Below are 15,608 nucleotides of genomic sequence, written 5' to 3'. Positions count from 1 at the left end.
CCCGACTGCTGCAGTACCTTAACTCTAACCAGGCTTACAGAGTGTTGCCAGAGAGATGACTTTAAAAAATCATGCTTTATTGAATAAAAAGGATAATCCGCAGGTAATGCAGAAGCTTGTTTAAGGCACACACATGCACGCGCACACACACACACACACAAATACATCTAAATGCAAAAACATTTTTAAGACAAATCACATGTGCCTTGTATCTAGGAAGTGAAAGAGGAATCAGGAAGAGTTCCTGCCAGCCAGATTTTCACACGGTGTTGGCTGGATTAGTGAGTAGGTGCAGTCAGAGAAGTTTCTTCTCTGAGACCACAACCCGGTTCTCAGTCCTCTGTTCCTTCCTCTCTGGCCTGACCCTGAACATTCATACATTCCTTCCCTTAACCAGGAAGTTTATTCTATGATCTCCAGCTCTGTAACTCTAGAGCTGCCTTTCAACTCGAGAAGTTCCAGTCCTGAAGCTCCGAATGTCCACTGGTATCTGTCTCTTGTGTATCCAATTGAATATATGCCTCAACGACCTCAAATTTTCCTCCTTACAAAAGAGCCCTCCCTTCTGTCTCTACTGCCTATTAGGGCTGCCAATGCCCTCTCTGTCACTAGAACTCAGAAGTCTGTGGCGTTATATCTGAAGCACTCCTTTCCCAGATTTTCTTTTATCAACTACCTCATCCTTCTGTAGGGAGATGACTTTAGGTTCCCCTCTTTCTCTTTCCCACTACCATTACCCCAGCTCAGGCCTGGAAGCACACAAGCTTTCCAAGACTGAGAGCCAGTGGTGGTAACACTGTTCAAGGTCACATAGACACAGACTCTGCCTTCTCCCCAGTTAAGGATGTGTCTGTCCTTTTGATGCTGGGTTAGGTCCAGAACCAGGAGAGCCAGGCGTCCATAATGTAATTCAGTTGCATACCTTCTGCCTCCAGTTGAGGCTAAACTTCCTTAAATATAACTTTTATCCTTGTTCAAAGAACCCTCAATTGCCACAAAGGCCAGACCATATCAAATCTAGATTCTTCTGTCTTAATGTCAAGGCCTTTTATAATCCGACTCACCCTATTCATCTCTGTTACCATCCCAGCCATGCTGTCCTCCCACCTGTCCCCAGCACAGCTATCCTCACCTGCACTTCGGGCCACTGCTCACTGTTCTCACTACAGTGCTCTCTACTCCTTCTCTCCTACTGAAATCCATTCCATTCTTCAAACCCAGCTCCTCCACTCTGACCCTCTCTGACAACTCCACTCTACTCTCTTTATTCTCATTACATCAATCATGGCTTCACAATTCAGCACTTAAGTCTCTGTGGGGTTTATTTCCTCTTTCACTAAAGCTGTTCTTCTAAGAAACAGATCATCTTTTTGTCTCTCCCCACAGTATCTTTCACAATGACATATATGACAGGAGAGGCAAACCCACTAAAAGGGAGACCCAAAAAGGTTAATGGGGTCACTTTGGGACAAAGGGCATCAAACCCAAAGAAAATCTGCAATGTTAAATTCTGGGATGCTGACCCAGGCCTTGATAGTTCTTTGGATATGGACAATTTAGGAAGTCAATACTTTGACAGAAAGAGCATTTCAATTTCCATTTCAAAAAGATCTTCCACTTACTTGACAGGAGACATTAGCAGGGCAAGGGACTGCATAAAATGAAAGACCCCTGAGGGGTTATTCAAAACTTTGATCTGAAATCAAAAAAGGAAAAAGCATACTGTAGAAAACCAACAATGCAAGTATCCATAATCTTAGTTCACAGGAATTCTGAGAAAGGGAGCTTTTAAGAAAGCAAAGCTGGAACTGGTACCTAACCCACAAGAGTGAGAGCACAGCTCATGGGTTAGCTGGCAGGACTGATTCAGATGTACTTAACGAGCAGAGGTAGCTGAGCAGTTTATATCAATTACCTGAACAGTATCAATATGGGCCAAAGGACAATACTGCTATTTTAATCAAAAATTAAAAAATCCTCCTTCTACCTAAAACAATTCAAACTTCGCCCTGGCTGGATAGCTCAGTTGATTAGAGTGTCATCCCAATGCAGGTTCAATCCCTGGTCAGGGCATATACAAGAAGCAACCAATGAATGCATAAATAAGTGAAACAACAGATCAATATTTCTTTCTCTCTCTCTCTCTCTCTTTCTCTCTTTCTCTCTCCCTCTTCCTCTCTAAAATCAATAAATAAAAGTTATTTTTTAAAAAATTCAAACTTCTTGCCACTAGAAATCCTAAAGGAAAGGTAATGTCAAGAGGTTGAACTTTGCTCTAGCTGGCTTGGCTCAGTGGATAGAGCGTCAGCCTACGGACTGAAGAGTCCCAGGTTCTATTCCGGCCAAGGGCACATGCCTGGGTTGCAGGCTCGATCCCCAGTAGGGGGTGTGCAGGAGGCAGCCAATCAATGATTCTCTCTCATCATTGATGTTTCTATCTCTCCTTTTCTCTTCCTCTCTGAAATCAATAAAGAAATACATTTAAGAAAAAAAAAGAGGCTGAACTTGGCATACACCTGGCTTCTACTCGTCTGAGTGATTGCTACTAGAAACAAAACAACCCAAAGGCAATCAGCAGAGAGGAAAGTCCATAAACCATAGAATCCACGCCTAAGTTAATTATATGAGAGTTGATCACACAGACCTGGACATGTGCCAATATTAATAAACTTTGAGATGCTGGTAGTTTCTGCTTCACCTGTACCAACTGTGGTGTGAAGTGGATTAATTTAGGGAGCTGTGTTGAGTATTACAGAAAAAAAGTCCGAGAGAGCCTTCCCACATAGAAATTTTACAGAATTAAATACTACTGAGCCTACCAAGCCAGGCTATAACGGAACTTTCGCAGTTCTACTTCATTTCATCAATTACGCTCTTAGGGTGGCCTAAGAACTTACAGCATAAAAAACTCCCATAAATATATTCTGGATGTATTTTAAGAATTTTATCTGAAATATCAATATTTTTTTAACTAGCCTTTTTTAAAAGCAATTTCTTTAGGAATAATGTTTAACAAAATCTCCCTCCCATGCTGCTCAAAACCAGACGGATATTCATCAAACCTGAATGAAAGGAACAGCCCATTTGCTAACACCAGCTGGGCATCGAAGAATATGGTTTAGAAGGAAGAGTTGATCTCCAAGACAGCCAGCTCTTTGTAACACTGACACCTGAACAACAAAGAACATATAGTTTCACGATTTAAAAAAGAAGAAGAATGTATCTAGCAGTCTAGTGAAACACTTATCTGATGTTTATACATATGTGATCTTTCAAAAGAGTAACCAGGCATAAGATACACTATTCACTGGTTAAGTTTCCACCACAGAGGCACACAGAGGCCTATGAAGCTATGAGTACTACGATAAAAATATCTTCTGTAATTTCTCTGCAAAAATTGTACATCTGGCAAATTACAAATCACTAACTTTCCTGGCCATCTGTGAATAGACAGAAGTCAAGTATTTTAATCTATTCTCAGTTTGTAATAGTTTCTCAAATACAAATAAGTATATTTGGAACCTCATCCATATTTAAGAACTTTAGTATGAACTCCAAAACAAAACAGCACCCAAGGCAGCCCCATTAAGAAATATAACCAATAAGCAAATCACCTTCCCTATAACACACCTAACATCTTTCCTACGTTTTTCGAACATCTTTCTTTTTCCCCCTAAAAAATTTTAAAGTAAGACTAAGTGTAAGATTAAACATAAAATAATAAAGAAATATAGAAAATTTTTAGTTCAGATACCTATATTCTAAATATGAATCTAGTCTTAAATGTAACAGGCTTCACACATTTCTATTTCTTCCTAAGTTGAAGCTAGAAATCATTTAACATAAAGTTTATCAGAGAGAAAAGCACTTTGTGTTTAACAATGCAGTAGGTAAATGTAACTTAATTCCATGTGTCATGATCAAAGACAATGTCACTAATAAATTAAATGAATTAGCTAAAGAAACTGTTGGAGAAAAACTATAATGAAAGAAGAAATAATTAAGTAATCAGGGAAATAAAGGAAAAACTATTGTATCTATTTCTATTGCTTTACCAATTTTTGCAGCCAGAGAAGAATATCATCGCGGAACTGAGTATCTTCATTAACTCTCCTGGTGAACATAAATAAGACACTAATGCACTCTTTCAGTTGACACAGATCAGAGGGAATGCTCTCTGCCTGTTTAGAAGCTATAAATTAAAGAGAGAATTAAATGAATCCCATATAAATGGTGTTGGGGGGGGGGATATTTATTATCTTCACTTTAAAAAAGTACTCTTTAAAATATTTACTTTAGATAAAAATCCAAAAAGAAAAGCTGCATCAAAAATATTTGAATTTCTACTAAATATGTAAACCAAAAAAGTATTTAACTTTGTTAACTATTTCAAAGCAAGAGAAAATTAACTTATTAAAATTTCTTTTTTATTTAAAAAGCAGCAGCTCTAGATGGTTTGGCTCAATGGATAGAGCAACCCAGGTTTGATTCCAGCCAAGGGCACATGCCTGGGTTGCAGGCTCAATCCCCAGTACGGGGGGTGTGTGCAAGAGGCAGCCAATCAATGATTCTCTCTCATCATTGATGTTTCTATCTCTCTATCTCTCTCCCTTCCTCTCTGAAATCAATAAGAAATATATATTGCCCTAACCAGTTTGGCTCAGTGGATAGGGCGTTGGCTGGAGGACTCAAGGGTCCCAGGTTCGATTCCAGTCAAGGGCATGTACCTTGGTTGCGGGCACATCCCCAGTAGGGAGTGTACAGGAGGCAGCTGATTGGTGTTTCTCTCTCATCAATGTTTCTAACTTTCTATCTCTCTCCCTTCCTCTCTGTAAAAAAATCAATAAAATATATTTAAAAAATAAATATATATATATATTTTAAAAAGCAGCAGATCTGTGGCACAGGCCCCAGCTCTTTGATTAGTTATGAGAACAAGATGGGGTGGGGGAGGATTTTTTACTTTAAACAATTCTAATATATTATACTTCCAGATATAAAAAATACATGATTCAATTAGTATAATTAATACTTTACACACACTATAGTAAAGCCTAATTTCTTAAAACCCAAAATAAGATGAAAATTTCAGAACATTAGATCCTCTGATGAAAATTAAATACGATAACAACCCAATAAGCTGGACAAATGAAAATACAGTGCAAGAGACAGAATGAAAAAGTACTCGATTATCAGTTTTACAACCAAACACTCTACTTGGACCTGACTTGGTCCAAGCACATAAATTAGGACAATATGGGACATTAAGGATAAAGAGTGAGCTTGCTGGCTTCCTGGAGAAGGAGATGATAGCCATGGGGAAGGTAGATCTCACACTGCTCCCTAAAAACGTTAGTAAGGCAAGTCACAATCCTATATTGGGGAGGCAAGGTAAAACCACACGTACAATGGCACTTTGTAATATCAATTACTGTACAATCAATTCAACCAGATTGTACCCCTCAACTGCAGACTACAAAAGTGAGACTTTCATTACTTACACACCTCGGCCTTGCTGATGAACTGCTAACGATCTCAGAACAGCTGAACTATTAAGCAATGTATAAATGTAAGACTCCACTTGCAACCTTGAGAGCACAGACGTGTAGGAGTGCAGAGCCAGGGTCTGGTGGAGGTGCTCAGATTTGGCATCAAATAGCTTCTTTAGCTCCCCCAGTGCATTTTCACTCATCTCTACTCTTTGGTAGCGATGATAGCCCGAAACTTTCACTTGATCTGCACAGATACCCTAGCAGTAGACAAAAGGGTAAAATATGAAACCAGTTACTCTTTAGACTTTAAATAATCAGGCAGCAGGTATACGACACATAGGTTTCAGTACCATCTTCAACATGCTTATAAATCACGGTGAAGGGGGCAGTAATACCACACAGAGAACAATAAAGTATAGAATCACATGCCAAGGAGTATAGTGCCAAGTATACTGCCAATCACCAATGAATCACAAGTTCAGAGAAGAGAAACCCTAAGGAGTAGGTGGGGAAAGGTACAAGAAAAAATAGAGCTTGTCCCTAAGACCCTTGTGATTGATGATCTACTTCTACTTTACAAACCCACTAAGGTCCATGTGATATCCCCCTCAAGTGCAAGGGACTCAAAATATCCCTGTACTCATCCTCATCATTCATTGTGATTCTGTTCGAGAGAAGATACTCCTTTCCTTTCCAATACTAACACTGCCTGCTGTGTTGTTTCTAACCTCCTTTTCAATATCCCCAAATGTTTCCCTCTCCACAGACTCCTTCCTGTCTACAAAGAGATACACAGGTATCCCAATGAACGAGAGGATTAGGGGTGAGGGAAAATCACGGGTTTCTCTCTGGTATCTCCTCGTTTCCCTTCAATGACAAACTTGTCTAGAGTGGCCTTCTCTTCCCTGCCATTCCTTTCAAGCCACTATGAAATGGCTTTCCTGATGGTCACCATGCTGTCCATAGGGACACATCTAACTGCCTTGCTTGTTTCCTCATCTCCTCTTAACCTTGTTCCATGAATCATCCTCTCCTTGATACTCTCTACACATTGAATATTCTTGTCATTATGCCCAAGGTCACAAACTAAAAAGTCCACAGGCTGAATATGACTTGGACACATGATTGCTTGGCCTCTACTCCTGTGTGTGTGTGTGTGTGTGTGTGTGTGTGTGTGTGTAACAGTAACAAATCAAGATCCTTCACATTTGGAAAATCGTAAGGTGTGGCATTGCTGGATCAACACAACCACACAGCAATAATCAGCTAGGACTCAAGAGCAGCTGCCCCTGCTGGACCAGACATGGGTTTACTCAGAGACCACTAACCCTCTCAGCCTGCGTCATTTCTTCAGTTACCTGCATGGCCCTTGCAGGTGCCTGAGTTTACAATTCCTGCAGTATACTACTCAGCTAAGACAGGCTCAGTGTGGGAATAGGGAGCAGACTCCAGACCTAGAGGGCATCAAGGGAATAGCAGTTCCCCAGGCTCCAGAAAGCTTAACAGAACACTAGTCAAAATACCTGTACAGACAACTGTTCCTCCTTAAAGTGCCACAGTCGACTTTTAGCATTTTGGCAATCAGATGTCAGAGCAAACAGCTCAGCTTCAGCCAGAAGCAGCTGCTTCCTACATCGTGAATAGTTCAAAAGCAACTCATAAAATTCATGCCTGTCTTGATGAGCCATGCTGTCAAATTCTTCTAAATATGACTCAACATTTTCCAACCATGAACCAGGCTCAAAGATTTTTAGCTGTTCTTTAGTAAATGGTACTACTTCTGGTTGAGATGGGAGCTCCGGGTAGAGTCGCTCATTATGGAGCAAAGGTTTCGGGGCCACCAAAGCTGGCACTTCAGCAATTTCAGCTGGCAACTGGGGATACAGTTTTTTCACTCTAGGTGGCTGAAAAACGTCCATAGCTTCACAAGAACTCTGCAAGCCAACATTTTGTAGCACCTCTGAAGAAAGATTCAAGGCTTGCTTGTCTTCTTTGCTATGCTGAGTTTCTCTGACTTGTAAATTTTCCATTTCCTGCTGATTATAAGAAAAACTAGATTGCAGTGTGCTTTCAGAAGGTCCACAGTGTACCAATTTACTTTCCTCTACATCTGTAAAGTTCTTGGGGGTTCCTACTTTGGTTCCAACATTGTCTCCAGGGTCAACCTTCAGCTTGACTGCATCACCCCCAACACAGGCTCCAACCTCCTCTCCTTCTTTTAGGGTCTCTGCGTTCCATGTCAGGGACCTTTCATTATTTATAGTTAAGGAGGAGAGTTGTACATCAAACATTTCACTTTCGTCTTGTCCACGGGCATCATTCTGGAGCTCGGAATCAGTTAACACCTTTGGTTGGTCTCCTGTGAGTTCACACACTGGAGTAGGGATTTCCAGCTCTCTGGAGCTGTTCGCAAGGGAGACTTCATCAAATTCTTCCCTCTGAAGAGTTTCATATTTCTTCTTTTCCTAAAAACAAGGTTTATACAGTGAAATAACTTATAATAGCAACCAATGTTTTCAATGAGGAATCTTAAACTTGTATATAAAAATCTAAATTTTCTCACTCTAAGCTGCCTTTTTTTAATAGAAATTAACAAGCTGATAAGAAAACACAAGGGACCCAAAACAGACAAAACAATCTTGAAAAGAACAAAGTTAGAAAACTGACAATTTGCTTTTTCTTTTTTTTTTCCATTTCAAAACCAATTACGATAGTATTACTACAGTGTGGTTCCAACACATGAATAGACAAGTAGATCAATGGAACAAAATTGAGAATCCAGAAATAAGCCCTCCCTTTTAAGGTCAATTGATTTTCAACAAGAATGCCAAGACAATGGGGGAGAAATGGCACTGAATAACTGATATCAAAAAATGAAAGTGAACCCCTACCATATATAAATATTAACTCAAAGAAAATCATACAACTAATCTATATATATAAAAGGCTAAGTGTCTGTCTGTCTGACTGTTGCTATGACACGTACTGACCACCAGGGGGCAGACGCTCAACACAGGAGCTGCCATGACATGACCGTGCACTAGCCATCTATATATATAAAAACCCAGTGACCGGAACAACCGGTGGCTATGATATGCACTGTGGCAGCCAAACGGCCTGATCCAGGCCCCAACCATGTCCCCTCCCGGCTGGCCCTGCCCCCAAATGCCCCACCCCACCCCGATCGGGGGCGGGGCCAGCCAGCCAACCGCCTGTGGCACCTCCCTCCAGCCAGCCTGGCCCAATGGGCCCCCATCGGAACGGGCCGGCTGGACCCCACCCATGCATGAATTCATGCACTGGGCCTCTAGTTTAAAAATAAATGGCACCGTGGACCTGGCATCAACAAACCAACACTCGGCTTCCCCCAAGTGGGACACAGGCCCCGCCACCACCCCAGAGCGACAACCCACCAAATCGCAGCCAACGCTGCCAAGACCCCATGGCGCAAAATGCGGTCCACAGCCCAGCCCAGCCCAGCCCAGAAACAGTCACTGTGGATGCCAGGTAATGACGTCACGGAGCAATGCCCGGCTTCCTCTCCCTAGTGACTACTAGCCTCTTTGAAGTTTCTTCAGCCCAGGAACCTGACTTGCTTTACAGCCAGGTGCAAACATTTTACAGTTTAACTAAATGTCTGTGAAGTGTTTTCCCATGCCTCATCTCATTTGATCCTCACAGAAGTCCTGGAGTAGGTAGATAGGAGACTCGGTAGAATCCTATTCTTTTTTCATTGGCAAGATGCAAATAACACTATTAAAATATTTCTTCTAATTAATTTCCTTTCAATGTGCACAAATCCATACACCAGGACACTAGTATAAGAGATAAGACAAAGCAATAAGTCTTCATGACCTTGGCTAAGGTAGGCCAAACCTTCGTAAGACAAGACACAAAAAGTACAAGTGACAAGAATTTAAAAATAAACATAGATAAACTGAACTTCATAAAAATTTAAAATTTTTGTGCTTAAAATGAGACCAGGAGGAAAATGAAGACAACCCCACCGAATGGGAAAAAATTTTTGCAAATCAGTGATCTTATAAGGGGTTTATATCCAAAATGAAAAAAGAATTAAAAAAAAAAAAAGAAAGTCAAAATGCTAAACCACATCTCAAATCAAGACTTAAAAACTATCCTAAGTGCAGTTTCATCCTCCCATAGGAGTAGAATTCAAATCAATTAGTCTGGAATTTCCTCTTCAATACTGTGAGATAATTTGCTTGATAAGACCTCAGTCTTCCCCCTCAGGTACAGTGCCCCTGCCTGAAATAATCCACTCCTTTTTATTTATTTTTTAAATATATTTTTATTGATTTCAGAGAGGAAGAGAGAAACATCAATGATGAGAGAATCATTGATTGCTGCCTCCTGCATGTCCTCTCCTGGGAATCAAGCTCGCAACCCAGGCATGTGCCCTTAACCAGAATTGAACCTGGAACCCCTCAGTCTGCAGGCTCTATCCACTGAGCCAAACCAGTGAGGGCAATCCACTCCTTTTTAAAAATTGGTTATAGAGAGAGGAATTAAGAGAGAGAGAGAGAGAGAGAGAGAGAGAGAGAGAGAGAGAGAAAGATAGATCAGTTGCCTCCTGCATGCACCCCAATCTGGGATTAAACCCACAACCTGGGTATGTGCCCTGAATGGAAATCAAACCCACCACCTTTTGGTCTACTACAGGATGATGCTCCAACTGAGTCACACAGGCCAGAGTTGAAATAATCCTCTCAATTTCTTAGTCCCCCCCTCCTTCTGCCTATAAAGCCTTTCATTTTGTTCAACTCCTCAGAGGACCCTTCTAGTTGCTAGATGGAATACTTCCCAATTCACGAATCACTTAATAAAGCCTACTAGATCTTCAAATTTACTAGTTAAATTTCTTTAAGAGAATTCTTCTAACTCAATAATAAAGAGATAAATAAGTCAATTTAAAAATAGGCAAAGGAACTGAATACACATTTCTCCAAAGAAGATATACAAATAACACATAACAAGATGCTCAATATCATTAGCCATTAGAGAAATGCAAATCAAACTCACAATGAGATGCCACTAGGATGACTATTTAAAGTCAGATAATAAGTAGTGGCAAGGATGTAGAGAAATTAGAATCCTCATACACTGTGGTGAAGGCTGAACAACCCTGTGATCATACTAAAAACCAGTGAATTATACACTTTACATAAGTGAATTGTATAGTACTAGTATTTTTTTTTATTAAATATATTTTATTGATTTTTTACAGAGAGGAAGGGAGAGAGATAGAGAGTTAGAAACATCGATGAGAGAGAAACATCGATCAGCTGCCTCCTGCACATCTCCTACTGGGGATGTGCCCGCAACCCAGGTACATGCCCTTGACCAGAATCGAACCTGGGACCCTTCAGTCTGCAGGCCGACGCTCTATCCACTGAGCCAAACCAGTTTCGGCAGTACTAGTATATTAATAATAGCTCAATAAAGCTGTTAAAAACAAACCTAAGAGATTTTAAACACTTACTGAGTTGAGAAATAAAGAAAAGTAAGCAAGTAGAGACTGGACTAGAATTTTAGTTCTCTTTTCTGAAACTCTGAGACCTCTGGGAGGATAAATGCTAACCAGAAGAGAAGATAAGCTGGAAGCAGGCGCATGACAGGCCACATGATCAAGTGCACAGAAAACAACCACACCTCCTCCAAGCCACAGGCTACATCATGTTTCCTCTCCAGCCCATCCCTCATGCAGTTTTTAACCTCCTGTGTCACTCTCGCCCCACTCCGGCTCCACCTCACACGTCCACTCTCCCCATTGCAGGACTGCCCTTGCAATTTCAAATTCTCCCCCTCTCTAAACAAAATAAAGTCTCCAGCTGCTACTGCCAAACTTGCTGCCCACTTCCATCAGATCTACCTTATAAGGAATAATCATAACCACAATAATAGCAACAGATAATGTGGTTAGATAATCAACTAAAGAATTTTTAAAAGCTTCTAGCCCCTCCAGGGAAGAACCAGAAGCCTTTAGATTTTATTTTCCCTGGGAGAAGAACTTAATGCTTCTCATGGTTTCAAAAGTGGGACCAAAGAAAACTCTCTACCTGTGTAGATACGAAAGTTAGGTTAAAAAAAAAAAAAAAAAGGAATTAACAGAGAGTCGTCCCAGGGAAGAAGGTGAGGGAAAAGGAGAAGCTGAAGATGTAACTGGAAAAATGGACTAGCAGATCAGAGAAGGACAGAGGGAGAGAAGGAGGGACAATGGTAACGTTATCGGTGTAACGAGCTTTAAAATCGGGAAAGAGTGCCCTAGCCAGTTTGGCTTAGTGGATAGAGCATTGACCTTCGGACTGAAGGGTCTGATCTGCCTTTGATTTTTCACACTGTGTTCAATAAATGTTTCTTAGGCCTCTTTGGCTCTGGATCTGCCTTTGATTTTATGCCTCTTCGGATCTTATGCTTCTTTGGATCTGATCTGCCTTTGACTTTCGACACTGTGTTCAATAAATGTTTCTTGAGACGATAGTGATGATGACCTATAATTTACAAAATTAACTACCAACTACATGCTGAGCTCCATCCTAGGTACAGCATCCTAATATGAAGAAATTATTGAATTATCCAACAAATATTTATACTTACCATGTGCTCTTGCACATTTAGAAGTTTAGTTTTTGCCCTAGCTGTTGCCTCTACCTGGACATTCTCCCCCAATATTCACAGAGCTAACTGCCTGATCTCTTTCATGTCTTTATATAAATGTCACCTTCACTGAGGATCACCTTGACAACCTATTTAAAATTCCATCCCTTCCTAATATCTCACCAGTACTCCTTTCCTGGCTCTTTTGCTTCTTTCCACAGCACTTATCACCTTCTAACATGATATATTTTATTTGTTTGTATAGGGTTTTTTGTTTGTTTGTTCTCTCCCTCTAGAATGCAAGCTCCATTAAGATCAGGTTCTTTGTTTTTCCTTCTATTAGTCCCAAATATCTAGTACAGTTTCTGGGACATAGTAGGAGTAGGTGATCAATGAGTGTTTCTTCAACAAATGAATGACTGTTAAGGGGCACAAAAGGAGCTACATAATAATATACAGTATCCCCCAATTTCATTCCTATAATCACTAAAGAAAGGGAGGGACTGAAGAGCAACAGGGGATAGGGGTTTTAAAAGTCTTTCTGTTATCAGCCTTCTGGGCCACATCTCAGTCTATCCTTAGCAATCACCGTATACTCTCACTATTAATGAGTTGTTGGCATTCAGAATTTAAAATTAATTATAAAATACTTTCTATGACTATAAAATACACTGCTTCTACAAAGTAAGTCCAATCTAAAAATCTACTGTTCTTAACCTATAATCTACCAAGATCAATACAATAAAGTCATGGTCTTCTGAGGTGGGTGATATATTTAGCAGATGACTTTTTTTTTAATGAAAATGTTATTAGGACTAACTCTTAGGTATCAGGTGATAACCGCAACCTAACAATGTGAGGTCATCTACCAGGTGATTAACAATGAAGAATGCAGGTCAGCTACTGGGTAAAATCCAGAAGCCGCCCAAAGTATTCCAAAGACAATAGCACATGACACTACTCACTTCCTGAACTGAGCCTTGGAACTACTTTATGACTCTGTAAATAGTTGCCAAATTATAGCACAGACGGCAAAGGTTTCATTAATGCAGGACTTTATGATCAATGCCAAACCATAACCAGTGCTAAGAAATGAATCTACTGACTCTAAAAGAAGAATTAACTTTCTAGATTGACAAGTAAGGGGGCCTTACAGGTGTTGTGCACTTTTTCTGTTTGTTTCCTCACACCACTCAGGAAATCCACCAGAGTAAACTCTCCTGAGTGACAAAGCTTGGAAATATTATTCAATACTGACATTGACTCCTTCATCCAACAAATATTACCAAGGGCCTACCAGAGCTGTGAAAGGTAATAGGAACAAGACAGACAAGATAGGTCCCTCCCTCACTGAGTTCACAGTTTAAGGAAAAATAGAGATGTGGACAAAGTAACTACAAGTGAAATAAATGAATGGCATAAAGATGCAGAGTGGTACTGATGGATGGGGGGCAGGGAAGAGCACGAAACAGACATGAGGCTGAGAAGAAAAAAAAGAAAGAAAAAAAAAAGCCAGATCATTGAGGGCCCTGAGTCCATGTTTAAGGACTTGACAGACTCTAGCCTCTGGGCTATAGCAAAGCTTTGAAAGGTTTTCAGGAGGAGAGTAATCCGTTTTTTAAAATATCAATCCAGCTTTAGTTCAGAGAATGGGCAGCAAGAATGAACATGAAGAGGCCAGTTTAGCCAAAAAAAAACTTCCTTGGAGGTTGTTGGTGCTTTAACTTGAGTTTTCTCACTAACTGCACTAACTGCATGCCTTCGGCTTACCATTTCACTTAGCTAGGCTTTAGTTTAATCGTTCTTTTAAAAAAAATTGAGATTAAGAATTAATTAAGATTGTGTTCTCTACAGACTGATGTTTACAAGTTAAACACTATTATAGTCTCGGTTCAGGGAGCTTATGCAGGGCTGACCATGGCTTTTTTCTTTCTCCTCTGTTTTGATAGTTCTTACCCAATTAATTGCAAAAGTATTTCTCTTGAAAATGTTTCTGCAATTAAGTAACATGATGGCTTTCTCCACAAAGAGTAACTCCTCACAGACCTGGGTACACGGATGCACATAACGCCACTAGAGTCTTTTTAAAAGGCACCATAATGAAAGGGATTCACCTAAATCACGTACAGCTTATTAAATATGGTACCTTTGAACACTAGTCTTCTGTTCAAGCCTTGTTCCCACGAGGAAATCAGATCTGGGTCTCATTTTTAAGTTACCCCAGCTCTGGAACATCACCCATTTGAAGAAATGAAACTATCCTGGACTTGTAATACCATCCTCATGATTTCCTTAACGTAAATTCAGTTTCAGGTATGCCAAAATTATCTAGGTCCAGCCATCCAGGGGTAGCATTTAATCTGTTCAGTGTAAAATAAATGTCATTTCAGAAAATATATGGGAACAAAATGAAAACTCGGACTACACCTAAAAACAAGTCAACCTGCAAACACACCAATACCACCTGTCAGTCTAACCCTGTGAGTCTCGCCCTAGTTTAACTTCTGGGCGTTCGTGTCCCTTCCCCCCTTAAGCAACCAGGATAATGATCAATAACTAGCACCACCACCACCACCTTGAATTTTAAAAGTGAAGAGGCCCATCACTACAGTCTACTTCCTGTCTGTCGCTATCCATACAGCCAAAGGGGACAATCGGTGCGTGGAGGAGAGGTTCCTTCACTGAAAAGGTTCTCCAATTATAAAGGAGAAAAGAGACAGGTTCAAAGATGAGGCTGGGAAGAGAAAAGCTGCTGCATGGCAGGAATCCAGACCCAGGGAGGAAAGTCGAGAAGAGCCCAGCGAGGTCAGAGAAACAAAAAGCAAAGGCGGACTCCTGACAGTCCGGCAGGGGGACGCGGAGGGGGAACAGAGGGCCGGGATGGAGTCAGCAGGCGGTGGGATCCAACACGGGGAGGCGGGGGGCAGCGGCTGCGGAGGACTCAGGGGATGGGGAGAGTTGGCCGGAGAGGCCCAGAGAGGAAAAGGGAGACACACAGCCCCTCCAGGGGCTCTCAGGGGCGGGGGGTGCGGGCGGAGGGATAGCCTCACCTTGGTTTTAGTCCGACTGGCCTTGGCCTTGGCCCGGCGTGCGGGTCTCACGGCCTCAGCCATAGACCCTACGGCGTCGGGCGTCGCTGTTTGTTTTTGTCAACCCCCTGCGCTTCCCACAACCTGCCCAGCCCCGCCCCCCGCACTGTCACATGATCAAATCTCCACCACTCCCGGAGCAGGGGCGGCAGCTCGGAGCCTCTACGGGCTGCCGCGTAGGACAAACCACTCTGGGAGTTCTTCTCACTGGATGCGGTGGCCCCGCCCCCTTTCGCCCAGGCCCCGCCCCCTGGCCCAGGTGCTCTGGCCGCCAGGCTCCTAGGGGCGCGCTAATTCCTCTGAGTTGCCTTGGGCCGCGGGGAGGGGCGAGGCGCGAACCGGCAGTTTCCCGAGCTCTGCCGAGCCACACTCTCTCTGGGTCCCCGGTGCGCTCGCACAGGTCAGCCACGTG

At 41.7% G+C, this 15,608-nt stretch overlaps 1 protein-coding gene across 9 annotated transcripts in view; it reads right to left on the bottom strand.

The window, feature by feature from the left end:
• The window catches only part of EPG5 (ectopic P-granules autophagy protein 5 homolog), an 88,967-nt gene extending 73,698 nt beyond the window's left edge, over positions 1 to 15,269 (bottom strand). For 6 of the 9 annotated variants that reach the window (XM_036321461.1, XM_036321459.1, XM_036321462.1 and 3 more), the window contains exons 1-6: positions 15,158 to 15,269; positions 7,016 to 7,957; positions 5,506 to 5,749; positions 4,056 to 4,192; positions 3,063 to 3,170; positions 1,623 to 1,696 (exon numbers count right to left, since the gene is read on the bottom strand). In XM_036321461.1, the coding sequence (XP_036177354.1) occupies positions 1,623 to 1,696; positions 3,063 to 3,170; positions 4,056 to 4,192; positions 5,506 to 5,749; positions 7,016 to 7,957; positions 15,158 to 15,220 (1,568 nt within the window). In that variant the 5' untranslated portion in view covers positions 15,221 to 15,269. Of the gene's footprint in view, positions 1 to 1,622; positions 1,697 to 3,062; positions 3,171 to 4,055; positions 4,193 to 5,501; positions 5,750 to 7,015; positions 7,958 to 15,157 lie in introns of those variants that run through there. The other 3 variants (XM_036321457.1, XM_036321465.1, XM_036321466.1) reach the window with 3 other exon arrangements.
• Positions 15,270 to 15,608: the final 339 nt, after the last annotated feature.

The sequence above is a fragment of the Myotis myotis genome, unplaced genomic scaffold (assembly GCF_014108235.1).
Source record: "Myotis myotis isolate mMyoMyo1 unplaced genomic scaffold, mMyoMyo1.p scaffold_m19_p_9, whole genome shotgun sequence".
In the NCBI taxonomy this organism is placed as follows: Eukaryota; Metazoa; Chordata; class Mammalia; order Chiroptera; family Vespertilionidae; genus Myotis; species Myotis myotis.
The sequence above is the reverse complement of the archived record's forward strand: the minus strand, read 5'-3'. Positions and strand labels throughout refer to the sequence as shown.